General features: G+C 42.1%; 1 protein-coding gene across 2 annotated transcripts in view; it reads left to right on the top strand.

The window, feature by feature from the left end:
• SACM1L (SAC1 like phosphatidylinositide phosphatase) overlaps positions 1 to 27209 on the top strand; it is a 70394-nt gene that overhangs the window by 7030 nt on the left and 36155 nt on the right. Inside the window, exon 2 of one of the 2 annotated variants that reach the window (XM_061397045.1) lies at positions 24494 to 24591. In XM_061397045.1, the coding sequence (XP_061253029.1) occupies positions 24494 to 24591 (98 nt within the window). Of the gene's footprint in view, positions 1 to 24493; positions 24592 to 27209 lie in introns of those variants that run through there. The other variant, XM_061397046.1, reaches the window with a different exon arrangement.

Here is a 27209-nt window from a genome sequence, read left to right as displayed (position 1 = left end):
AAGAGTGGAATCTATTTCCCACAGCCCTCTGGCTGTCCTGAAAGTAAGGCCCACTGGCCTTCGAAGTGAAACGCTGTAGGGGCTGATCTTCCCAGTGAAGGAGCACCCAACTGGAGCGCCCACTCCATGTGGGGCTGGAGCCCTCGCGCCTTGGGGAGAGCCTCTGCAGTTGAGTTACCCTCCCTTTGGGGGTCACCTACCCAGGGGTATGGACGCACCTACCCTGCGTCTCCTCCCTGCTGCCCGTCTTGTTGTGGTTCCTTCTTTGGGTCTGTAGTCGTAGAGGATCTCTTCTGCTGGTCTTCCGTTTGTCTCATCGGTAGTTGCTCTGGAAATGTGATGTTGGCGTGCCTGTGGGAGGAGGCGAGCTCACAATCTTCCTAGCTTTGCCATCTTGGCCACCCATCTCCATGGGCCTCACAGCCCTTTATTTTTAAAACCTAATAGGCTTTGAAGTCCATGGTCTCTGGGATCAAGAAGAGAGAGTGCAAGCTTGGGCCTATTTTGATGTGTCTTCCAAAAACTGTCATCTTAACAGAAGCCAGAACTCTGGGTTGATGTCAAATCCGCTGTCTTGAAAGACACCAGGTAGTATTCCTGTCGAGTTAGAATTGTTAATCCCTCCTGGATTCTTATGACCTCACCAGTTTATTTTAGTATGCGATATTACTTTGAACTGTAGAGATTTGATATCAACAGCATAGTTAATGATCAAATAATCTTTTCACAGGGAATATCTTTAACTTCTAAAATCTACCTTGTAAGATAAATAATTTGAAAAAAACATCACATAGTTGAGGGCCGTTATTTTTCCTTTTGCAACAGGAAGAAAATTTTACACACACACACACACACACACACTTGCAAGCCAGAGAATCAATCTTTATTTTTATCTTAGGATTTTTTTTTTTTTTGCCACAGATAGGGGCATGTGAGATCTTAAGTTCCTCAAACCAGGGATGGAATCCATACCCTCTGCATTGGGAACAGGAAGTCTTAACCACTGGCCCAGAAGGGAAGTCCTTGCTTGTATTTGTTCATCACTGAGTGTTCTTAGTTTCTGTGTACTTAAGCCATTGAGAACTTGGTGTAGCCTGTTGATGTTAATTTTGGAAAAACTCCAGGCAGAACTTGGCTTGGCTTTAGTGATAGTTTGTAGAGCTTCTAATCAGAGAAAACCCAGTTCCTCTTTCTCCTCTTATTGGTTACAGCATAACTGCAGAAGAGCGTCCCAGGTGGCACTGGGGGTAAAGAACCCGCCTACCAGTGCAGGAGGCATAAGAGAAGTGGGTTCGATCGCTGGGTTGGGAAGAGCCCCTGGAGTAGGCAACAGCAGCCCACTCCAGTATTCTTGCCTGGGAAATCCCATGGACAGAGGAGCCTGGCGGGTTATAGTCCATGGGATCGAAAAGAGTCTGAGAGGACCTAGGGACTAACCAAGATACGAGTTGGAATGATACTTGCTGTTATAATTAGTTGGCTTCTGAGCTGTTACTTATAATTACTCTGCTTAGAAATGTTGATTAGGTAGCAGTCACTGTTCATATCTTCATTTTTCCAATTCATAAACTTTTCAATAACACTAATCAGAGCAGCCTGCTGGCAGCACCAGGAGCAACTTAGATTCAGCAAAGGTCCCAGAGCCCTTGGGCTAGATGGAACTCTTTTTTAGCTTGATCTGCAGTTACTCTTATTTTTGTTTTTGTTCTTTTAACACCTTTTAAAACTTAATTTTCATTGTAATCTAATACAAGTGTACGGTTTAAAACGAGCAAAGCTTATTATAAAAGAGCACTCTTCCGCACTCCCAAGCTCCACTGTCCCTGAGATCAGCTTTCGTGTTTTTATGCAGTTTCCTCTGATCCTTTGCTCCGCACTTGTTAACAACATGCTTATAGTGCCATTTCCTGATTTTTTTTTCACTTTTAGTCATATGATGACTTTTTGCTTCAAAAAATGGGAATTCAGTTTTTGTACCTTTCTCTTCTCTCAATGAAGTAATTTAGTGCTCACATTATTATGGTTGTATAGGATTGACTCAAAGGACATCAACAGCATATTATAATATTACATTTGCTTATAAAAACGCTTTGTTTTTCCTTGAATTAGAAAGTGTCTTTTTTGGTGGGCATGTGCACACTGCTGTATTGCAAATGGATGACTAACAAGGACGCGCGACACGGCAGGTGGAACTCTGCTCTCTGTTGCGCATCCTGGATGGGAGAGGGGCTGGGGGGATGGATACATGGCTGTGTAGGCTGTTCACCTGGAACCACCACCACGTTGTTTGTTAGTGGGCTAGACCCCAGTACAGAATAAGCTTTTTTAAAAAAGTGCCTGTATTTTATTTGCTTGGCTTTTCTTTATGTCCTTATTGCTAATAAATCTTCAGTCTCTGGGACAGCAGTAAAACTTCTCAGGGAGGTCAGGTAGCTGTCGATTCATCTCCTTCTCAGTCTCGCCTCCGGGAGCCCTGTCCTTTCTGCTTTAATCTGACTGGCTGTTCCTTAGGCCTCTTGTGTAAGCTGTTGTCCTGGACCCTCCCTTTACCATCATCACGACAATTTCTTTTACCTCTCTCTCGTTCTGGATTCTAACTATGTTGATTTACTCCATTTTGATGAAAGAGCTTTTCCTTCTTTCTCAGAAAGAGTGAAAGAGAAGTATCTTTTCAGATGTTGCACATCTGCAGATGTTTCCATTTTGTCCTCAGGTACATTTATATGATACTGTGGCTAAGTATTGAATTCTCCGCTAGGATTTTATTATGCTTTAGAATTGAAGACCTTGCTGTTGAATAGTCCAGAATGTGTTGCTGTTGAGTAATCCAGTAGTTTGTTGAATATTTCAGTACTTCTTTCTCTTACTTTTTTGGCTGTTTTCTTTTTTTTTCCTAGAAACTTTAGGATTGTATCTGTGTGGTGTTCTGAAGTTTTACCCTTAATGTGCCTGTGTGTGTGTGTGTGTATGTGTGCACGCACGCACACGTGCGGACGCTTTCCATGTTTGTTTGGTGGGCCTTTTACATCTGGAAACTTGTCCTTTGGTTTGAGGTTTCTTTGTGCATTATTTCTTTGATTTCTTTTTTTTCTTGTCTGCTGTCCTGAAGTTCCTGCTCCGCGGATGTTGAGTGTCCTGGATTGTACCCCTCTCTTCCTCTCCCCGTTCTTCCTTTCTATGCTCTCCTATTCTGCAGCTTTTTTTTTTTTTAATATATATATTTCACTGAAGTATCGTTGACTTACAGTGTTTCCAGTGTGCAGCAAAGTGGTTCAGTTATACATGTACACATATTATTTTTGAAATTGTTTTCCATTATAGGTTGTAACAAGATATCAACTATGGTTCCCTGTGCTCTATGTAAACTTTCATTGCTTGTTACGTATCTATTTTTTTTTATTAGAAATCTAGCATTCTATTCATACTAAGTCAAACAAGTGTAATCAGAAGGTTATAGATTTTTAATTAGGCAAAAATTCGTAAGTTTTCTAATATATATTATACATATTGTTTATATATATGTATACAAAAGTTTTTCTACTGTGCTTGATAAAGGCTTGAGAAAGAACTTGAAAAAAGGAGATGGAGACATTGGAGAATAAATGAAATGGGAGTACTAAATATGAAATAGAAAAAGTGAAACTAGATCTTTAAAAGTAAAAGATCATCTTATAGTCCAGTTGTTTTTAAACATGACTGCTTATTAGAAACATCTCTGGAGAAAAAGAGCAATACCTGAGCATTTGTATTTTTCAAAAAATTTCAAGGTAATTCTGATATGCACCTGGATTTTGAAAAGTGACTACAGTTTTTTCTATTAAGTTGTAGTTTTGGTGATACAGAGTTCTGTTATTTTTCTGTTGACCAATCATGATGCACTGGTATTAAGTGAGTAATAGTTACATAATCACAATAGTGAAAGATGTTTGTCAGTTTTCACAATCAATAGCCAGACAAAAAATAAAAGTTCATTACAGTTGCAAGCCATAATGGAAACATAATTAAACAATATAAAATAATTATATACAATTGGAGGGTCGAGCAGAGTGTGGTAAGTGAAAGTGCATACGTGCGCATTTCCACTCATCCAGTCAATGTCTTGGTTGGTGCATTTAATACATTTACATTTAAGGTAATTACCAACGTATAAGATCTTATTACCATTTCTTAATTGTTTCTGTGGGTCTTTTCCTTCTCTTGTATTTCCTGCCTAGAGAAGTTCCTCTAGCATTTGTTGTAAAGCTGGATTGGTGGTGCTGAACTCTCTTCTCTTTGGCTTGTCTGGAAAGCTTTTGATTTCTCCGTCCACTCTGAGGGAGAGTCTTGCTGGGTAGAGTATTCTTGGTTGTAGAGTCCTCCCTTTCATCACTTTAAACATATGGTGCCATTCCCTTCTGGCTTGTAGAGTTTCTGGCTTGTAGCCCGATGGGAATTCCTTTATATGTTATTTTTCCCTTGTTGCTTTTAATATTTTAACTGTCTTTAATCTTTGTCCGTTTCATTACTGTGTATCTCAGTGTGTTCCTCCTTGGGTTTATCCTGTCTGGGACTCTCTGCTCAAGTCCTTTCTCTCTTTCTCTTCTCCTCCTGGGACCCCTCTAATACTAATGTTAGTGCGTTTAATGTTGTTCTAGAGGTCTCTGAGGCTGTTTTCATTTCTTTTCTTTCTTTTCTCCGTATTCTCTTCTGTGGCAGTGATTTCCACCATTCTGGCCTTCAGGCCATTTATCTGTTCTTCTGCCTCAAGTGTTCTGCTATTGATTCCTTCTAGTGTGTTTATTATTCATCTCTGTTTGTTCTTTAGTTCTTGTATGTCTTTGATAAACATTTCTTGAATCTTCTTCATTGTTTTTCCTAGGTCCTGGATCATCTTCACTATCATTACTCTGAATTCTTTTTCTGAAAGGTTTCCTATCTCTACTTCATTTAGTTGTTTTTCTGGGGTTTTATATTATCCCTTCCTCTGGGACATAACTTTGCTTTTCATCCTGATTAACTTTCTGTAATACGTTTTTTCTTTCAGCCGCTGTAGCAAGAAGCCACTTCTAGCTTCTTCTTTCTGTCCCCTGATGGAAGAAGCTAAGAGGCTTGTGTAAGATTCCAGATGGGAGGGACTGGTGGTGGGAAAAACTGGGTCTTGCTCTGGAGGGCAGGGCCTTGTGAAGTAAAGCTTTAATCCAGTTACCTGCTGAGGGGTGGGCTTGCACGCCCTCCCTGGTAGTTGTTTGGCCTGAGGTGACCCAGCCCCGGGGTCTGCAGGCTCTGTGGCAGGGTTAATGGTGACCTCCAAGAGCGCTTACACCAAGGGGGACCTTCTGGGTCTACTGCTGCTGTGCCCCCGTCCCTGTGGGGAGCCCCTGCGGACCCGCCTCCGCAGGAGACCCTCCAACACTAGCAGGTGGTTTCGGTTCGGTCTCCTGTGGGGTCACTGGTCCTTTGCTTTGAGTCTTGATGTGCCCAGGGTTTTGTTTGTGCCCTCCAAAGCTGGAGTCTCTGTTTCCCCCAGTCCTGTGGAAGCCCTATAATTAAGTCCTGTTGACCTTCGTGGCCAGATTCCCTGGGGATTCCTAGTCCCTTTGTCAAATCTCCAGACTGGGAAGCCCAGCGGATTCTGAACCTTCACAGCAGTGGGAGAACTTCTTTGGTCTTCTTATTCTCCAGTTTTGGGTCACCCATGTGATGGGTACGGGATTTGATTTGATTGTGATTGCGCCCCTCCTACCGTCTTTGCTGCAGCTTCTTCTTTGGACAATTTGGTGGGTTCCAGCGTCCTCCTGCGGAGAAGGCGATGGCACCCCACTCCAATACTCTTGCCTGGAAAATCCCATGGACGGAGGAGCCTGGTGGGCTGCAGTCCATGGGGTCGCTGAGTCGGACACGACTGAGCAACTTCACTTTCATGTTTCACTTTCACGTATTGGAGAAGGAAATGGCAATCCACTCCAGTATTCTTGCCTGGAGAATCCCAGGGACAGGGGAGCCTGGTGGGCTGCCATCTATGGAGTCGCACAGAGTCGGACACGACTGAAGTGACTTAGCAGCAGCAGCAGTAGTCCATTGTGGGCTTGCCCTGTGGCTCTCAGCTGGGAAAGAATCTGCCTGCAATGTGAGAGACCTGGGTTTGATCCCTGGCTTGGAAAGATCCCCTGGAGAAGGGAAAGGCTACTCACTCCAATATTCTGGCCTGGAGAATTCCATGGACTGTATAGTCCATGGCGTTGCAAAGAGTCGGAGATGACTGAGCGACTTTCACTTTCACTTTCAATATTGTGAAATATACACTTTCATTGTATATGTGCCATATCGTATTTATCCACTCATCAGTTGTTGGACATGCAGGTTGCTCCCATGTCCTCACAGTTGTAAACAGTGCTGCCGTGAGCCTTGGGGTACACACGTGTCTGTCTGCATTATGCTTTTCTCAAGGTATACGCCCAGCAGTGGGTTTGCTGGTTCGTATGGTAGTTCCGTGGCTTCCCTGGTGGCTCAGATGGTAAAGAATCTGCCTGCACGTGGGAGACCCGGTTCAGTCCTTGGGTAGGGACGATCCCCTGGGGAAGGGAGCGCTACCCACTGCAGTATTCTTTCCTGGAGAATTCTGTGGACAGAGGAGCCTGGCAGGCTACAGTCCATGGAGTCTCAAAGAGTCAGACCCGACTGAACAACTAACACTTCGCTGTTCTCACAGTAGTTCTAGTTTTAGGTTTTCTAACTATTTACTTTATTTTGCTCGCCTGGGTCTTTGTGTCTGTGTGGGCTGTTCCTGGTTGCAGTGCGTGGAGACTGTTCCCTGGTTGCGGTGCACTGGCTGCTCGTCGAGGTGCCCTCTGTTGTTGTGAAGCACGAGCTCTAGACTCACAGGCCTCAGTGGTTGTGCCCGGGCTCACTGTTGTGGCTTGTGAGCCCTAGAGTGTGCAGGCTTCAGGAGCTGTGACTCACAGGCCTAGAGCACAGGCTTAGTTGCGTATGGAATCCTGGACCAGGGATTGAACCTGTGTCCCCTGCTTTGGCAGGCAGATTCTTAACCGCTGGACCACCAGGAAAGTCCTGTTTTTGGTTTTTTAATGAACCTCCATAGTGGCTGTTCATCCACATCTCTGCGAATGGCCCAATGTCATTCCTTTTTGTGGCTGAGTAATACTCCACTGTGTATATGTATCTCCTTCGCTTTATCCATTCATCTGTTTTTGGACTTTCAGGTTGCTTCCTGGATACTGGAAACAGTGTTGCTGTGAACATTGGTAAATGTGTCCTTTTGAATTGTCATTTTCTCAGGGTGTATGCCCAGTCGGGGGATTTCTGGGTCATATAGTAGTTTTCTTTTTAGTGTTTTAAGGAGCATCCATACAACTCTCCACAAGGGCTGTATCAGTTTACCTTCCCAGCACGATGCGAAACTGTTCCCTTCTCCACATTCTCTCAACATTTACTGCTGTAGATTTTTCTGACGATGGTCACTCAGGCTGGTGTGGTGATTCTTCATTGATCTGCATTACTTTAATTAGGAATGTTTGTGTGCTTTTTGTTGGTGTCTACTCACTCACTTGTGCTCTACTTTTTTGGGACCATGTGACTGCAGCCCGCCAGGCTTCTCTATCCATGGGATTTCCCAGGCAAGGATTTGAGTGGGTTGCCATTTCTTATTTCAGTGGATCTTCCTGACCCAGGGGTCAAACCCATTTCTCCTGTAAGTCTCCTGCATTGCAAGCTGATTCTTTCCCATCCTATTAGGTCATTTGCCCATTTTTTGATTGGGTTGTTTTTATTTTGATATTTTTTTTTAAGTTAATTTTTTGTTGGCCGTGCTGGGTCTTCATTGCTGCAGCCAGGCTTTCTCTAGTTCCAGCAGGTGGGGCCTAGTCTGTCGTTCGGTAACCCTGGCTCCTCATTGTGGAGGCTCCTCTTGTTGCAGAGCATGGGCTCTAGGGTGCGTAGGCTTCAGTTGTTGGGGCCTGTGGGCTCTAGAGCACAGACTTAGCGGTAGTGGTGCACAGCTTGGTTGCTCTGTGGCATGTGGAATCTTCCCCGACTGGGGGTCAAACCTATGCCCCCCGATTCAGTAGGTGAATTCTTAACCAATAGACCACCAGGAGCTCCAATTGTGAAGCTCCAATACTTTGGCCACCTGATGTAAAGGACTGACTCATTGGAAAAGACCCTGATGCTGGGAAAGATTGAAGGCAGGAGGAAAAGGGGACAGAAGAGGATGAGATGGTTTGATGGCACCACCAACTTGATGAGTTTGAGCAAGTTCTGGGAGTTGGTGATGGACAGGGAAGTCTGGCGTGCTGCAGTCCATGGGGTCGCAAAGAGTGGGGCGTGACTGAGCGACTGAGCTGAACTGAGACCAGGAAGGTGCTGTTGTTTGATATTGAGCTCCAGGTGCTGTTGGTATATTTTGGAGAGTATTCCATTGTCCACTGCTTCATTTGCAGATATTTTCTCCTATTCTGAGGGTTGTCTTTTTGTCTTCTTTATGGTTTCCTTTGCTGTGCAGAAGCTTTTGATTTTTATTAGGTCCTGTTTTTATTTTTATTTTCATTACTCTAGAAGGTGGGTCCAAAAAGATCTTGCTGTGGTTTATGTCAAAGAGTGTTTTTCCTATGTTTTTCTCTAAGAGTTTCATAGTGTCCAGTTTTATATTTCGGTCTTTTATCCATTTTGAGTTTATTTTTGTGTAGGGTGTTAGGTAGTGTTCTAATTTCATTTTTTTACACGTGGTTGTCCAATTTTTCCAGCATCGCTTATTGAAGAGACTGTCTTTTCTCCATTGTATATTCTTGCTCCTTTGTCATAGATGAGGTGACCATAGGCGTCTGGGTTTATCTCTGGGTTTTCTATCCTGCACCATTGATCTGTATTTCTCTTTTTGTGCCAGTACCATATTGTCTTGATTAGTGTAGCTTTGTAGTACAGTTTGTAGTCTGGGAGTTCTGGTTCCTTCAGCTACCTCTTTTAAGATTGCTTTGGCTATTTGAAGTCTTTTATTTTTCCATACAAATTGTAAAATTTTTTGTCCTGATTCCGTGGGAAATGCCATTGGTAATTCCATAGGGATTGCATTGAATCTGTAGATTGCTTAGGGTAGTAGAGTCATTTTTCACAGTGTTAATTTTTCTGATTCAGGAGCACAGTAAATTTCTCTGCTTATATCATTGATTTCTTTGATCAGTGTTTCATGGTTTTCTGAGTGTAGGTCTTTTGCCTACTTAGGTAGATTTATTCCTGGGTGTTTTGTTGTTGTTGTGATGGACAATGGCATCGTTTCCTAATTTTCCTATCAGATCTTTCGTTACTAGTGTATAGGAATGCAAGAGGTTTCTGTGCATTCGTTCTGCAACTTTACCAGATTCACTGATTGGCTCAGTAGTTTCCTAATGGCATCTTCAGGATTTTCTGTGTATAGTAGCATATCATCTACAAACAGTGACAGCTGTACTCCTTTTTCCTTTTATTTCATTTTCTTCTCTGATTGCCATGGCTGGGACTTGCAAAGCTGTGTTGAGTAAGCATGGTGATTGTGGACACCCTTGTCTTGTTCCTGCTCTTACAGGAAATGCTTTTAGTTTTCCACTGTTGAGAATGATGTTTGCTTTGTGTTTGTCGTACCTGGCCTTCATTATGTGAGGTAGTTTCCCTCTATGCCTGCTTTCCAGTTTTTTTATTTTTCTAATCATAAATGGGTGTTGACTTTTGTCAGAATCTTTTTCTGCATCTGTTAAGATGATCATATGGTTTTTATTTTTTAATTTGTTAATATGGTATATCACATTGGTTGGTATGTTGAAGACTCCTTGCATCTTTAGGGTAAATCCCAATTGATCATGGTATATGATTGTTGTAACGTGTTGTTGGCTTCTCTTTGCTAGTATTTTGTTGAGGATTTTGGCATCTATGGTCAACAGTGATATTGGTGTGTAATTTTCGCTTTTTTCTGATATATTTTGTCTTGTTTTGGTATTAGGGTAGTGGTGGTCTTGTAGAATGAGTTTGGAAGTGCTCCTCCCTCTGCGGTTTTTGGAAAGCCTTTGAGAAGGAAAGCTGTTAGCTCTTCTCTAAGTATTTGATAGAATTTGCCTGTGAAGCCATCTAGTCCTGGACTGTTTTTGTTGGAAGAGGGTCATTTATAGTTTCAATCTCTTCCTGGTTCATTCTTGGAAAGTTGTACCTTCCCTAGAATTTGTCCATTTGGGGGAGGTATAGTTGCTTATAGGGCTTCCCAGGTGGCAACAGTGGTAAAGACCCACCTGCCGATGCTGGAGACATAAGACGCAGGTTTGATTTCTGGGTTGGGAAGATCCCCTGGAGGAGGGCATGGCACCCACTCCAGTACTCTTGCCTGGAGAATCCCATGGACGAGGAGCCTGGCGGGCTGCAGTCCAGAGTCGGCGCGACTGAGCACAGCAGAGCATGTAGTTGCTTGTGGTGCTCTCTACGACCCTCTGTATTTCTGTGGTGTCAGTTGTAATTTCTCCTTTTTCATTTCTAATTTTATTGATTTGAATTCTCTTTTTTTCTTGTTGAGTCTGACTAAAGTTTCATCAGTTTTGTTTATCTTCTCAAAGGACCAACTTTTAGTTTCATTGACCTTTGCTTTTGTTTTGTTATTTCTATTGTCTTTGTTTCTATTTCTATTCTATTTCTGTTCTTTATTCTCTATTTTCTTCTCTTTATTCTATTTCATTTATTTCTGTCTGATCGTTTTTTTTCCTACTGACTTTGGTTTTTGTTGCTGTTACTCTTCCTCTAGTTGCTTTAGATGTAAGGTCAATTGTTTACGTAAGATTTTTCTTTTCTAAGTGTGGTTGAGGTGCTGTAACCATCTTAGCTGCTTTCGCTGGCCTCGCGGGTGTGGGATCATCCTTGCACTGCCGTTCGTCCGATGTGTGTTTATTCCTGCCTCCTCTCTTCAGTGTGTCTTGGTTGGTTGATAGTGTGTTGTTTACCCTCCAGGTGTTTGTGCTTTTATAGTAGTTTTTTCTTTCATTGATCTCTAATCTTACAGAGTTGTGGTCTGAAAAGGTGGTGGATGTAATTTCAGTTTTCTTAAACTTACCAAGGCTTGATTTGTGGTCCAAGCTATGATCTATTCTAGAATGTTCCACATGCACTTGAGAAGAAAGTGTGTTTTGCTGCTTTCAGGTGGAATGTCCTATTCATTAAGTCTGTCTGGCCTGAGGTGTCATTTAAAACTTGTGTCTCCTTATTTTCTGTCCGTCTGTCCACTGTTGGAAGGGGCTTGTTAAAGTCCCGGCTGTCACTGTGCTGCTGTTGAGCCTCCTTGTGTGGCTGTTAGCATTCGCTTATGTGCTGAGGGGCTCCTTTGTTGCGTTCGTGTGTGTTTGTTTCTTTGGCTGCTTTGGGTCTTAGTTACATCATGTGGGATGTTTCCTTGTGAGTCTCAGGCTCAGCAGTTGTGGCTTGCGGGCTTAGTTTCTCTGTCACGTGTGGGATCTTAGTTACCTAACCAGGCACAAATGTGCGTCCCCTGTGTTGCAAGGCGGATTCTTAACCACTGGACCACCAGGGAAATCCCAAACCTTTCTTCTATTTTCTCAATCCATGCCTCCGTTCTAAGATTTCATATCGTCTTTATTATTACTATGAATTCTTTTTCAGGTAGGGTGCCTGTTTCCTCTTCATTTATTTGAGCTTGTAGGTTTTTTACCTGTACTTTCACCTGAAAAATTTTTTTGCCATCTGTTTCTTTTTTTTTTTTTTTTGATGGGTGGGATTGTGTTCCTATCTTCTGGGTCAGGAAGATCTGGAGAAGGGCATCCCACTCCAGTATTCTTACCTGGAGGAGCCCATGGACAGAGAAGCCTGGCGGGCCACAGTCCATAGGGTCTCAAAGAATGAGACAGACGGAAGCGACTTCGCACACACATGTTCCTATCTTACTGGCTGTTTGGCCTTCGGCTTCCAGCACTGTTGTCTGCAGGCACTTGGGTAGAGCGGGGTCTTGGTGCCAAGATCAGGACCTCAGAGAGACCTCTCTCCAATTAATATTCCCAGGGGTCTGAGGTTCTCTGCTAATCTAGCAGTTCAAACTTGGTGCTCCTACCACAGGAGCTCAGGCCCAACCTTAAGCACATGAACCAAGATTATGCAAATCGCGCGGTGTGGCAAGAAAAAAAAAAGGAGCAGAACAATAACGGAGAATAAAAAATAAAATTAGAAAACTAAGAGATATTTTAGAAAAAAATAAAAATATAAGTGAAACAGTAACCAGAAGGTAAAATAGAATCACAGTCAGTTCAGTTCAGTCGCTCAGTTATGTCCGACTCTTTGCGACCCCATGAATCGCAGCACACCAGGCCTCCCTGTCCATCACCAACTCCCAGAGTTCACCCAGACTCACGTCCATCGAGTCTGTGATGCCATCCAGCCATCTCATCCTCTGTTGTCCCCTTCTCCTCCTGCCCCCAATCCCTCCCAGCATCAGAGTCTTTCCCAATGAGTCAACTCTTCACCTGAGGTGGCCAAAGTACCAGAGTTTCAGCTTTAGCATCAGTCCTTCCAAAGAAATCCCAGGGTTGATCTCCTTCAGAATGGACTGGTTGGATCTTCTTGCAGTCCAAGGGACTCTCAAGAGTCTTCTCCAACACCACAGTTCAAAAGCATCAATTCTTCGGCGCTCAGCCTTCTTCACAGTCCAACTCTCATATCCATACATGACCATTGGAAAAACCACAGCCTTGACTAGACAGACCTTTGTTGGCAAAATAATGTCTCTGCTTTTGAATATGCTATCTAGGTTGGTCATAACTTTCCTTCCAAGGAGTAAGCGTCTTTTAATTTCATGGCTGCAGTCACTATCTGCAGTGATTTTGGAGCCCTCCAAAATAAAGTCTGACACTGTTTCCACTGTTTCCCCACCTATTTCCCATGAAGTGATGGGACCGGATGCCATGATCTTCGTTTTCTGAATGTTAAACCTTAAGCCAACTTTTTCACTCTCCACTTTCACTTTGATCAAGAGGCTTTTGAGTTCCTCTTCACTTTCTGCCATAAGGGTGGTGTCATCTGCATATCTGAGGTTATTGATATTTCTCCCGGCAGTCTTGATTCCAGCTTGTGCTTCTTCCAGCCCAGTGTTTCTCATGATGTACTCTGCATATAAGTTAAATAAGCAGGGTGACAATATACAGGCTTGACGTACTCCTTTTCCTATTTGGAACCAGTCTGTTGTTCCATGTCTAGTTCTAACTGTTGCTTCGTGACCTGCATATAGGTTTCTCAAGAGGCAGATCAGGTGGTCTGGTATTCCCATCTCTTTCAGAATTTTCCACAGTTTATTGTGATCCACTCAGTCAAAGGCTTTGGCATAATCAATAAAGCAGAAATAGATGTTTTTCTGGAACTCTTGCTTTTTTGATGATCCAAGAGATGTTGTCAATTTGATCTCTGGTTCCTCTGCCTTTTCTAAAACCAGCTTGAACATCAGGAAGTTCACGGTTCACGTATTGCTGAAGCCTGGCTTGGAGAATTTTGAGCATTACTTTACTAGTGTGTGAGATGAGTGCAATTGTGCGGTAGTTTAAGCATTCTTTGGCATTGCCTTTCTTTGGGATTGGAATGAAAACTGACTTTTTCCAGTCCTGTGGAAGAGGGCATTAGAGGGCAGAGACACTAAAACCATAATCACAGAAAATCAGTCAATCTAATCACACTAGACCACAGCCTTGTCTAACTCAATGAAACTAAGCCATGCCCATGGGGCCACCCAAGACGGGAGGGTCATGGTGGAGAGGTCTGACAGAATGTGGTCCACTGGAGAAGGGAATGGCAAACCACTTCAGTATTCTTGCCTTGAGAACCCCATGAACAGTGTGAAAAGGCAAAATGATAGGATACTGAAAGAGGAACTCCCCAGGTCAGTAGTGCCCAATATGCTACTGGAGATCAGTGGAGAAATAACTCCAGAAAGAATGAAGTGATGGAGCCAAAGCAAAAACAGTACCCAGTTGTGGATATGACTGGTGATAGAAGCAAGGTCCGATGCTGTGAAGAGCAGTATTGCATAGGAACCTGGAATGTCAGGTCAACGAATCAAGGCAAATTGGAAGTGGTCAAACAGGAGATGGAAGAGTGAACGTTAACATTCTAGGAATCAGCGAACTAAAATGGACTGGAATGGGTGAATTTAACTCAGAATCACAATAGCAAAAGGGAAAAGAGGCCCCAAATGGCCTTGGCTGTGGAGGGTGGGGCTTAGGTAGGGGCGGGTCTAGGATAAGGACCTCCGGGGCAGGAAGAGACCTGGGGGTGAGGGGCCGGGCTTAGACACCGGCAGCTGGAGAGGGTCCTCAGAGTGCAGAGCATCAGGCCCAGGGCCTCATCAGGCGCCCTGGGGCCCGAGTGGGCAGGGGGCTCACCCAGCTCTGCCCCATCCTCTGAGCCCTGAGGGGCCCTCCCTGTCCACCTCTCTCCAGAGACTTTAAGACAGCAGAAGATAACAAATCCAGTACTCAGTGGTCCAAGGCCATTCAGTGGGAAAAAATAATAATGCCATCGTTTTGTGGGATCTCTTCTTAGTACCAAGCGTGTCACATGTATTCTCTCATTTACCCTCACCCATTGCTTATCAGTTTTTAATGGAGAAAGCTGAACCGGGAAGTTCAGTGGTTTGTTCAGGGGCTTATGACAGTAAACATGGAGTTGAAATTCCAATCAGGTTTGTAAGAGTTTAAAACTTACAACTTTTTCACCGTACTGCATTACTAGAATTTAAAGACATCATCTTTTGGTAGGATGGCCTAGAATTCAGTGTGTTCACAGATCCTTGTGAGTCAAGGAAACATTGTTACTTATACCTAGATTAAGACATAAGGGGGAAAAACTTGGTTTAATAAAATATAAGGACATTATATTAAAAATAGTTTTTAAAAAGTTTTATCACTTAGAAACTCAGACCACCAGGTGTCAGATTCAGTTGAGGGAACATCTCCTTGCTTTCTGCCGGGAAGATGAAGTGTGTGTTTTGGCCAGAGGTTAGTGTGGAGGTTATTTCATTCTAGGAGGGGTTTGATCACTGTATTAGTTTTGTCTTGCTGCTGTACCAAATTACTATAAATTTAGAAACTTGAAACTATACAAGTATATTATCTCTTAGAAGTCCAGTGCGAGTCTCAGTGGGCCAAAGTCCAGTGTTTCATGGTGGAGACTTCGGGGAGGAATTCGCTTACAAGCTCATTCAGGGTGTTGACTGCATCTGCTTTCTTGAAGTTGTTGGACTGAGGTTCGTTTTTTTTGCTGGCTGTCAGCCTGAGACTACCTTTAGCTTTTAGAGGTCACTCTCCTGTCCCTGCATGTGACCTCAGCATCTCAGGAATCAGTGACAATTTGTCAGATCTTCTCATGGTTCAAATCTCTCCTCCCCGCTTCTGCGCCTTCTCTCTGATAGACTCTTCCGTTGTCTTTTGCTTCTGTCTTCTGCCCATCCCAGCAATCCAAGGTAATCTCCTCCCTTTTTTTTTTTTTTTTTTTTTTGCCACAGGGCACAGCATGTGTATCTTCTTTGACCAGGGATCAAACCCACACCCCCCTGTAGTAGAAGTGTGGAATCTTAACCACTGGACCCACACCAGGGAAGTCCGACAATCTCCCTTCTTTAAGTCCAGTTGACTAGTAACCTTGATTCCATCTGCAGGGCAGTACCTAGATTGAATAATTAGGAGTGGGAATCTTAGGCAGTGATTTAGAATTCTGCGTACCACAATCATTTCTGCAGGAAAACTCTTTAATTTTCAGCATATTCTGTCTGCAGTTGAGCTGTTCAGATTTTTTAAATTGTTATGCAAAGTAAAAGTGGTTCCTAAAATAAGTAGCAGGGTTGTAACCAGCATCTTATGCTGTCTTTCAAAAGCTGACTAAAAAAGCTACACTAAAAACTTTTTTTCTTATTATAGACTCATGATCTTTACAAATAAGTGGAGAAAGACATTCACTCATAATTCTTAGTGTTTTTATTTTTATAAATTTCAGAACCTATGTCTTTGATAAATCAGACCTCTCTATTATGCAGTGTTGATGTTTTGGGTGAGGATTTACCCCTGATATGCTACTCTGGTTTCTTGCTTTGGAATGTAACTTTTTCTTGGATTGGTTTTTGTCATATTCTGATTTGAAGAATGCATTTCTTGTAAACGTGCAGATTTACATTGATGTGAATTCCATCCAGATACATTGGAAAATAATTAGGTCTTTAAAAAGCTTGGAATTATGAGAAAGGCAGATTTGTCACTGTTATTCTGGGGCCAAAAAAAACTAGGTATTCTTACTTTTTAGAATATTGTTACTGGAATAATTTTATCTGATTAGAAATATGTGGTAAAATTAGTAGCTTAATGCAGTTGGGAAGCCATATGAGTTAAGCTATAGCTAGGGCTTTCCTGGTGGCTCAGTGGTAAAGAACCCGCCTGCCAATGGAGAAGATGTGAGTTTGATCCTTGAGTCAGGAAGATCCCTGGAGAAGGAAATGGCATCCCACTCCGGTATTCTTACCTGGGAAATCCCATGGACAGAGGAGCCTACCTGATGGTCTGCAGCTTATGGGGTTTCAAAAGAGTCAAAGATGACTTAGTGACTAAACAACAAAGTAACAATATAGATAATAGGTTGGTGTTCATGTATTCCAGTTGTGTATGTTCAAATAGAATATATTTAAATTGAGGGGCTCCTCTGGTGGTCCTTAGGACTTCTCTGGTGGCTTAGATGGTAAAGTGTCTGCCTACAATGCGGGAGACCCGGGTTTAATCCCTGGGTTGGGAAGATCTCCTGGAGAAGGAAATGGCAACCCACTCCAGTATTCTTGCCTGGAGAATCCCATGGACGAAGGAGCCTGATAAGCTACAGTCCATGGGGTCGCAAAGAGTAGAACATGACTGAGTGACTTCACTTTCTTTCTTTACTTTCTGGTGGTCCAGTGAGCTTCCAAAGCAGGGGGCACAGCTTCAGTCTCTGGGCAGGGATCTAAGATCTCACATGCTCTATATGCCCCCCTCCCCCCAAAATAGAATGTTTTCAAATTGAGATATAAATTGATTTCAGTATCTTCCTAACAAAAGTAAATTGCTTAAATGTTGTCCATTGGCAAAGGTATCAATGCCTTCTATTGTATTTCCTAAAATATGGATTGATTACCCTTTAGGGTCCTGTGTTTAGGGCCCTATAATGAAAACTTGCAACTTTTCTCTCTTCTCCTTTAAAGACTGTTTCTGTTAATGACAGAAAGTTGTTAAACCTGAGTTAGCCCTGTTATGCTTAGCCAAAGTACTTAATAGATGCTTATTTAATGCTTACTGTTCTGTGAGTGAGTTCAGTTGTATCATTGTTTTAGATCCCGCGTGCAAGCAATATCGTATGATATCTGTGTTTCTCTAGGTCCATCCATGTTGCTGCAGATGCCATTATTTCCTTCCTTTTCCTGGCTGAGTAGTAATTCATTGTATTTATACACCACATTTTCTTTATCCATTCTTCTGTCTGTGGACGTTTAGGTGTTGCATGGCTTCGCTGTGAGTGCTGCTGCTGTAAACACAGGGCTGTGCTGACGGAGTGTATCGTAGTGCACACTCTTTTTAAATTTATCTTTTTAAACTGGAGTATGATTGCTTTATACTGTTGTGCTCGTTCTGCTGTAGAACAGCGTGACTCGGCTCTGTGCAGACATGGCTCGCCTCCCTTCCCCGCGCCCCGCCTGCCCCTCTAGGTCGTCAGAGCCCCTGTGCTGCACAGCAGCTTCCACCAGTTGCCCGTTTTACGCGCTAGTGTGTACGTGCCAGTGCTGCCTGCCCAGTTCACCGCACCCTCTGCTTCCCTTCCACGTCCACGTCTGTTCTCTACGTCTGCATCTCCGCTCCTGCCCTGCAAATAGGTCCGTCAGTAGCACTTTTCTGCATCCTGTGTATACATGTTCGTATATTTGCTTGTCTCTTTCTGCGTTACTTCACTTTGTATGCTAGAGTCTAGGTTCATCCACGTCACTGTGAATGCCCCGATTTTCCTTTCACGGCTGAGTAATACCCTATTGTGTATGCGTACCACATCTTCTTTCTCCCTTCATCTGCCAGTGGACTTTCGGGCTGCTTTCATGTTCTGGCTATTGTAAATTGTGCTGCAGTGAACATCAGGAGTACATGTGTCTCTTCGCATTATGGTTTGCTCAGGGTATATATGCCCAGTGATGGGGTTGCCCAGTTGATGGTAGTTCTATTTTTAGTTCTACAAGGAGCCTCCATACTGTTCTCCATAGCAGTTATATCAATGTACATTCCCACCAACAGAGCAAGAGTGTTCCTTTTTCTCCACCCTCTCTTCAGCATTTATTGTTTCTAGATTTTTCTGGTGACGGTCATTCTGACTGGTGTGAAGTGGTATCTCGTTGTAGTTTTGATATGCATTTCTTTAATAATGAGCAATGCTGAGCATCTTTTCATGTGTGTCTTTGAAGAAATGTCTGTTTAGGTCTTCCACCCATTTTTTGGATTGGATTGTTTGTTTCTGTTAAGCATCATGAGCTGTTTGTAAATTTTAGAGACTAATCCCTTAACAGTCAAATGATTTGAAAATACTTTCTCCCAATCTGTGGGTTGTCTTTTCATTTGGTTTATTGTTTCCTTTGCTGTTTAAAAGTTTTTGAATTTAAGTGGATCCTATTTGCTTATTTTTGTTTTTAATTTCCATTATTCTGGAAGTTGCATCGAAAAAGATACTGCTGTGATTTCTGTCGCAGAGTGTTCTGCCTGTATTTTCCCCTAGGCTTCCCAGGTGGTACTAGTGTAAAGAACCCGACTGCCAATGCAGGAGACATGGATTCGATCCCCCGGTGGGAAGGATGCCCTGGAGGAGGAAATGACACCCTACTGCAGTGTTCTTGCCTGGGAAATCCCGTGTACAGAGCAGCCTGGCGGGTGTAGTTCATAGGGTCACACAGAGTCAGACACAGCCGAAGCAACGTAGCATGCAGACGTGTTACAGTGTCCAGTCTCACATTTAGACCTTTAGTCCATTTTGAGCTTTTTTGTGTGTGTATGGTGTTAAGGAATGATCTAATTTCTTTTCTTTTTTTTAACATGTAGCTGTCCAGTTTTCCCAGTACCGTTTGTTGAAGACTTGTTTTTCTTTTTAAATATTGAGCTGTTTGTATATTTTAAGAATTTGTCCCCTGTTGGTTACATCATTTGCACATATTTTCTCCCAGTCCTTAGGTTGTCTTTTCATTTTGTTTATGGTTTCCCTTGCTATACAAAAGTTTTTAAGTTTGATACCATTTGTTTGTTTTTGTTTTAATCCCCTTGCCCTTAACTACCAGTCTCCCTACCCTACTTTTAGTCTAAAAAATTTATTTATTTTAAAGAAAGATGAACATTTTTAATGATAAAAGGTACAATTCACAGAGAAGACAGATGTCATAAACCATTAGACACTTAACAACAAACAGATACATAAAGCAAAAATCAGAAGAAATATAAGGGAAAAGAAAAAATATATAATCAGAGTGAGACATACATTTCTCTGAGGATATTTTATCAAATGCAGACAAAATAAGAATAGGAACATCTTGAATGATGTGATTAATAAATACAATGATTTATATTTAATTAATTTATATTAATCTTATATCCTGTACAAATATATTTAAATTTTTGTATCTCTTACATTGTTAGTAGATATCCATAGGACATTGAGAAAAACTGGCAAAAAGATAAACATTACTGAATTTCAAAAAGTAGAACTTTTTATGTATATGATTCAGTTATATGTATATGTTATTTTTGAAATTATTTTCCATTATAGATTATTACAAGATATTGACAGTGGTTCCCTGTGCTATACAGTAAACCGTTGTTGCTTGTTGTATATCTGTTTTTCTAAATTAGAAATCTAACATTTTATTCATACTAAGTCAAACAAGTGGAATCAGTATATCAAATGTTTTAGTTAGGCAAAAATTCCTAAGTATTCTAAAATACATATATTATGCATATTATTTCTATATATATGTATACAAAAGTTTTTCTGTTACACTTGTTAAAAGCTTGAGAAAGAACATCAGAAACAAGAAAAGAGATGGAGTAATTGGAAAACATCAACTAAATGAAATGGGAGTACTGAATATGAAGAACTAGATAGAAGTAAAAGATCCTCGTGTAGTCTTGTTGTTTTTAAACATGACTGCTCGTTAGAAACATACCTGGAGCTCTGGCCAAAAAAAAAACCAAACAGGAATTACCTGGGCATTTGTATTTTTCAAAAAATTTCAAGATAATTCTGATATGCATCTGGATTTTAGAAAGTACAGGTTTTTCTACTAGATGGTAGTTTTGATGGAATAGAATTCTATTATTTTTATGTTGACCAACCATAATAAAATGGTATTAAGTGAGTAATAGTTACACAATCACAACAGCAAAAGATTTTTATCAGTTTTCACAATCAATAGCCAGACAAAAAATAAAAGATAATTACTGTTGCAAGCCATAATGGGAACGTAATTAACTTAACAATGTGAAATAATTACATACAATTTGAGGGGTCAGGCAGAGTGGTGTGGTAAGTGGAGTGCGTACATGTGCATGTTCTCATCTGCCCAATCAGTCTGTCTTTTGGTGGGCTCAGTTAATCCATTTACATTTAAGGTAGTTATTGATATGTATCATCTTATTATCGTTTTTTTAATCGTTTTGGGTAGCTCTTTTCCTTCTCTTGTGTTTCCTTTAGCATTTGTTGTAAAGCTGGTTTGGTGGTGCTAAATTCTTTTAACTTTGGCTTGTCTGGAAAGCTTTTGATTTCGGCTCTGATGGAGAGTTTTACTGGGTAGAGTATTCTTGGTTGTAGGGTCCTCACTTTCATCACTTTAATTATATGGTGAAAGAAAGTGAAAGTGAAGTCGTTCAGTCATGTTCAACTCTTCGTGACCCCATGGAGAGTGTAGCCTACCAGGCTTCTCCGTCCATGGGATTTTCCAGGCAAGAGTACTGGAGTGGGCTGCCATTTCCTTCTCCAGGAGATCTTCCCGACCCAGGGATTGAACCCCGGTCTCTCACATTGTAGGCAGACACTGTAGCATCTAAGCCACCAGGGAAGTAATTATATGGTACCATTCCCTTTTGACTTGTAGAGTTTCTGTTGATAAATCAGCTCATAGCCTGATGGCAGTTCCCTTGTATGTTTTTTTTTTTTTTTTCCCGTCATTTTTCCTTTGTTGCTTTTAATGTTTTATCTCTGTCTTCAGTTTTGTCAGTTTCACTACTGTGCGTCTCTCTGTGCTCCTCCTTGGCTTTATCCTGCCTGATATCTCTGTGCTTCCTGGACTTGGCTGACTATTTCCTTTCCCACGTGAGGGAAGTTTTCAGCTGTTAAATCGTCACATATCTTCTCAGATCCTTGCTCTCTCTCTCCTCCTTCTGGGACCACTGAAATGTTGATGTGTCTAATGTTGTCCCAGAGGTCTCTGGGCTGTCTTCATTTCTTTTCACTCTTATTTTTTTTAATATTCTGTTCTGTGGCAGTGATTTCCACCATTCTGTCCCCCAGGTCATTTATCCTTTCTTCTGCCTCAGTTATTCTGCTGTGGGTTCCTTCTAGTGTATTATTCATCTCTGTTCTTTAGTTCTTGTAGGCCTTTGGTAAACATTTCTTGAATCTTCTCCATTGTATTCCCTAGATCCTGGGTCCTCTTCACTATCATTACTCTGAATTCTTTTTTGGGAAGATTGCCTGTCTCCACTTCATTTGGTTGTTTTACTGGGGTTTTATTTTGTCCCTTCATCTGGGAAACAACTTCCTGCTTTTTCATGCTGATTAACTTTCTGTGATGTGCTTTTGTTTTAGTGGCTGTAGGATTGTGGTTTTTCTTGCTTCTTCTGTCTGCCCTCTGATGGTGGAGGCTGAGAGGCTTGTGTAAGCTTCCTGATGGGACTGGTGGTGGGAAAAACTGGGTCTTGCTCTGGAGGGCAGGGCCTTGCGCAGTAAAGCTTTAATCCAGTTATCTGCTGAGGGGTGGGGTTGCACGCCGTCCCTGGTAGTTGTTTGGCCTGAGGTGACCCAGCCCCAGGGTCTGCAGGCTCTGTGGCAGGGTTAATGGTGACCTCCAAGAGCGCTTACACCAAGGGGGACCTTCCGGGCCTGCTGCTGCTGTGCCCCGTCCCTGTGGGGAGCCCCTGCGGACCCGCCTCCACTGGAGACCCTCTAACACTAGCAGGTGGTTTCGGTTCAGACTCCTGTGGGGTCTGCGCTTCTCTCCTCTGAGTTTTGGTGCACACACGGTTTTGTCTGTGCCCTCCACAACTGGCGTCTACATCCCCCAGGCCTGTGGAAGTCCTGTGATCAAATCCTGCTGGCCTCAGGGTCACATTCCCTGGGGACTCCTGGTCCCTCCATTGGTTCCCCAGGCCGGGAAGCCTGACATGGGGTTCTGAACCTTCACAGCAGTGGGGAAACTTCTTTGGTATTGTTCTCCAGTTTGTAGGTCACCCACCCAGCGGGTATGGGATTTGATTTTATCGTGATTGTGCCCCTCCTGCCGTCTTGCTGTGGTTTTTCCTTTGTCTTTGGCCATGGAGTATCATTTTTGGTAGGTTCCAGCGATGGTGGAGCCTGGTGGGCTGCCGGCTATGGGGTCACACAGAGTCGGACACGACTGAAGCGACTTAGCAGCAGTAGCAGCATCAGCGTCCTCCTGTTGATGGTCGTTCAACAGATTGTTGTGATTTTGGTGTTCTCGCAGGATGAGATGAACACATGTCCTTCTACTCTACCTTCTTGAACCGGAGGCCCCTTTATTTTCTTATAGTTCAGATCACCATCTGAAATCATTGAATCACTTCCATGTGTATTGTCTTTCCCATTGCCATGTAAGCTCTGTGATCCGGGGACTTTGTACCTCTAGTACCTAACAAGGCCTGGCTGAGGTAGCACTCCTAACTTGGCCAGCATTACTCAGTTCAGTTCAGTTCAGTCGCAGTCATGTCCGACTCTTTGCAACCCCATGAATCGCAGCATGCCAGGCCTCCCTGTCCATCACCAACTCCCGGAGTTCACTCAAATTCACATCCATCGAGTCGGTGATGCCATCCAGCCATCTCATCCTCTGTCGTCCCCTTCTCCTGCCCCCAATCCCTCCCAGCATCAGAGTCTTTTCCAATGAGTCAACTCTTCGCATGAGGTGGCCAGAGTACTGGAGTTTCAGCTTTAGCATCATTCCTTCCAAAGAACACCCAGGACTGATCTCCTTCAGAATGGACTGGTTGGATCTCCTGGCAGTCCAAGGGACTCTGAAGAGTAATGAGCAAAGTTGGGGCTAATTACATCTGGTGATGTCCATGTGTAGAGTCTTCTCTTGTGTTGTTGGAAAAGGGTGTTTGCTATGACCAGTGTGTTTTCTAGGCAAAACTCTGTTAACCTTTGCCCTTCTTCATGTTATACTCCAACTGTCTGAGGCCATGGTTTATTATTATCTGTCTTAATAATATTATAATAAACCCAGTGGGCTTCCCAGGTGCAGTGCAGGAGACACAGGAGATACAGGTTCAACCCCTGGATTGAGAAAATCCCATGGAGAAGGACATGGCAACCCACTCCAGTATTCTTGCTTGAAGAGCCCATGGGCAGAGGAGCCTGGCAGGCTATACTCCATGGGGTCACAAAGAGTCAGACGTGATTAATACACACACCACCTTAACAACAGCCTCAATCTCCATTGTTAGTGCATGCAAATCTTGATTTTCACTGTGTTGTTTTTGTTGATAATTATTTCCTGAACCATGCTCAGTTGCTTGCTGAAGTTACCCAGTTTCTCTCTTAAAGATCCAACTGTTCATTTTTGTTGAACTCAGATTAAAAAGTTGCATGCATTTTGAGTACTCTTTCCCAACCCTGATTTTACCCTATTTTTTATTTTGCAGAATGTCTTTCTTCCCCCCAAGAACATTATAGGTGGCATTCTGACAAAATACCAAAATGTTAACGTTTATTTTAAGCAATTTCCTGGAAATGTGTTTTTTAGTATTTTTGGCTAACACGTCGTGGTTACTGTGTGTCAAGTGTTCTGAAAGTTACTCAGTGGTTAGCTCTTTCCATCCTCACAGCAGTGCTATTTCATGAGTCTGGTGGTATCCTTATTTTGTGGATAAGGGGACTGAAGAACAGAGAGGAGAAGGAACGTGCCCAAGTTCACACAGCACAGTGAGTCTGGTCCCATAGGCCGTGCTCCTGACTGCTGTGCTGCATTCCCTCTGCATCCTGATGACTCTAAATTAGATTCTAGCATGATTGTCTTCTGTAAGTCACAGTGGTGTCAGAGCAGATTAGAACCTTATCAGCGTTAAATTAAGCCATAAGAGTTGCAGTGAACACATAAGAAGAGCATAACAGCTTTCTGTTAAAGCTGGGGAAGTGATGCCAAGTTGAACTACATTGTTGCAGTAGGTTTTGGGGAAGTGTTCATATTATTTCCTTCAGTTATTTATGGTTTTGAACTTCTTCTTAGGCACGTCACCCCTGAAAAATTTTATGTGGAAGCTTGTGATGACGGAGCAGATGATGTACTTATCATCGACCGCGTGTCCACAGAAGTTACGCTCTCAGGTATTTCATGGCCAGGGTTATAAGTGTCCTGAAAGAGTTTACACCTCAGCTGCAGTAGCAGTTAAACTGGCGAGATCTGTGTCGGTGTGTGGATCTGAGTGCCTTCTTAGAAAAAATTTAATTCTTGCTACCTCAGTTGATTTTTGTGCCTTGATTTTGTGCTTTTTCTTGAAATTTTTAGCATTTTACTGTTCATAAGGATTTAAAAACTTAATTATTTCTTTATTTGTTCTCTCAATGGTACCGATAACAGGATTGATTTTGTTGATATGTTAATGTTCCTCTCTAACTCTAACTCTAACTAACTATAACTATAGAGTGTGAGAAAGTTGTTGTAGCATAAAATGTGTGGAATTTTAACAACCGCTTTGTTTTTGAAAATATTCATGATTACGAGGATAATTTAATTTATATAAATTATATATTATAATTTATAAATTATATAATAAATTTCATTTATTAATTTAATAAATGAAAAATTATATATATATCACTAAAACTTATGTTTTAGGCAGAATGGTTTATCTAATCTATCTGTATTTTGGTTTTGCTTCTCTTGGGTGTGAAAAACAACTTGTTGTTCAATTGTGTGGAACACTGATTTCTGACTAATGTGAAATAATTTCAGTGACAAATCAGTGTGCCATGTGAGAATCACATTTGAATGTCATATGTCACTTCAGTAAATAGTAACTATCCTTTGAATGGATAAAGTGAGACATGAACATATTTTGCATAGAGCACTAAAGTGTAAGACAGGACTCTAAGTCTGTGTTTTTGGGTATCCGCTTGTTCTCCTTAAGGACTGTGTCAACTTTCTGTTTGACCAGTGGAGTGACGGCTGTTTTAGTTTGGTGATGTGGCCTTTCCTATGACTTGCTTGGTGGCTGCTCTCTCAGAATGGCTGACTGGTTTTATCACACTGTTAGTTTACTTCTAAACTTTAGTCCCCAAACTTTATACCACATTGATACAACCTAGTGTCTTATAAAAGCTTTAGTGTAGATGTATTTTCAGTTACTCTTCTGACCTGTCAGTGACATTTTATTTGAAGTAGCGATTGCTGACCCATTTGAGTGGACCAAGCTAAAGGTCTTGAATAGTGTGGATGTAAGAATGTTAGTGGTCATTGGAAGACACATGAAGAGATGCTTTGACCTTAAGCCAGTGGTGATGAGAGCCTGTCGATCCCAGTTTCTCTGCCAGTTTCCTTTTACCACCGGGAATGCAGACCATTGCCACAGAAAGAGGAGTTTTTTTTTTTTCTTCCATGAAAAATTATCATAGTCCTAGGAATTATCACCCCGGTGGCTCAGATGGTAAAGCATCTGCCTGCCATGCAGGAGACCTGGGTTCAATCCTTAGGTCAGGAAGATTCCCCTGGAGAAGGGAATGACTACCCACTCTAGTATTCTTGCTTGGAGAATTCCACGGACAGAGGAGCGTGGGCTGAAGTCCGTGGGGCCGCAGAGAGTCGGACATGACTGAGTGACTGACACTCTTCCTTCCCTTGCTGTTACACTCGAGTTATTATAACTTACAGTTCTATCAGTAGTACCTTTAAGTTTATCAGATCTCTCAATATGTTCAGAGTTTTCTCTGAGCTTTTTACTGCACTGGTATTCCCATTTTTCATGGTAGTTAGCTATGGCATAGCATTACTAAGTAAATTGAATTATTGAGAGAAAAGTAAATTTTAGAATTACAGGACTGTCGTAAAGAAACGAGACAGCAGTGTTTCACAATGGACGATAATTAAAATGAGACTGAAAGAAACACTTTATAGCCGTGTAAATTTGGAAAACTTTGAATTCAACCACGGAGCAGCTTTCTTTTACCGTAGGCCTTCTCAGAGCCTTTAATCTCCCACTGTACATTGTTACTCAGAGGAAGCAGAGTTTCTGTGGATGTACCAAAACACTCTTCTTTGACTAGGAGACCCTACTTTCCCTCTTTTTTTCCATTATTCCCTAAACTGCAGTTCTACAAAGTATGTTTTGTGTAGCACATTGACTTAAAGTTTAACAGTTGTGAAATGAACCTTGAATCTAAGGCTCTCTTCACTCATGAAGGCATTGCTGATAAATCACAGCCAGTGATGTGGCCTCCCTGGGTGCTTGTGTCAGCTCTTAGGCACCAAGAGGAGGCTTGTCTTGCTTCCTTCCTCTCTTGGGTCTTTGCCCCCACTTCCCACATTCTTAGGATCACCAGAGTCCTGTTTTACATTCCGTTTGTTGCATGTTGAAATTAAAATCTCATCTCAATCTCCATTTACTTTCTAATTCTCTTAAAGGGACAGATTGGGTTTCTGACAAGAGGCTGAATAAATGATTTGAAAATTGCCGTTGGAACTAATCATCATTTACATAGTGAGGTTATTGAAGCATGTTACTTTTGGCACCATATTCTTGACCAGGAGAGACCTTTGTGACGTAACATGAACATCTTTATTTTATATTTTGCCAAAATGGAGGTCTAGCAGTAATGAAGGGATACCGCTTTCTTAGAACAAAGCACGCACACTGATTTAGTTGGAGTAACCATTGAAATGAAACTACATTTCTTTTTCTGTTGCTGAGCTTTTTCTCAGTGAGTTTTCTTTTTTCCTTTACTTTTTT

This window comes from Bos javanicus, chromosome 22, assembly GCF_032452875.1.
Source record: "Bos javanicus breed banteng chromosome 22, ARS-OSU_banteng_1.0, whole genome shotgun sequence".
In the NCBI taxonomy this organism is placed as follows: Eukaryota; Metazoa; Chordata; class Mammalia; order Artiodactyla; family Bovidae; genus Bos; species Bos javanicus.
The sequence above is the reverse complement of the archived record's forward strand: the minus strand, read 5'-3'. Positions and strand labels throughout refer to the sequence as shown.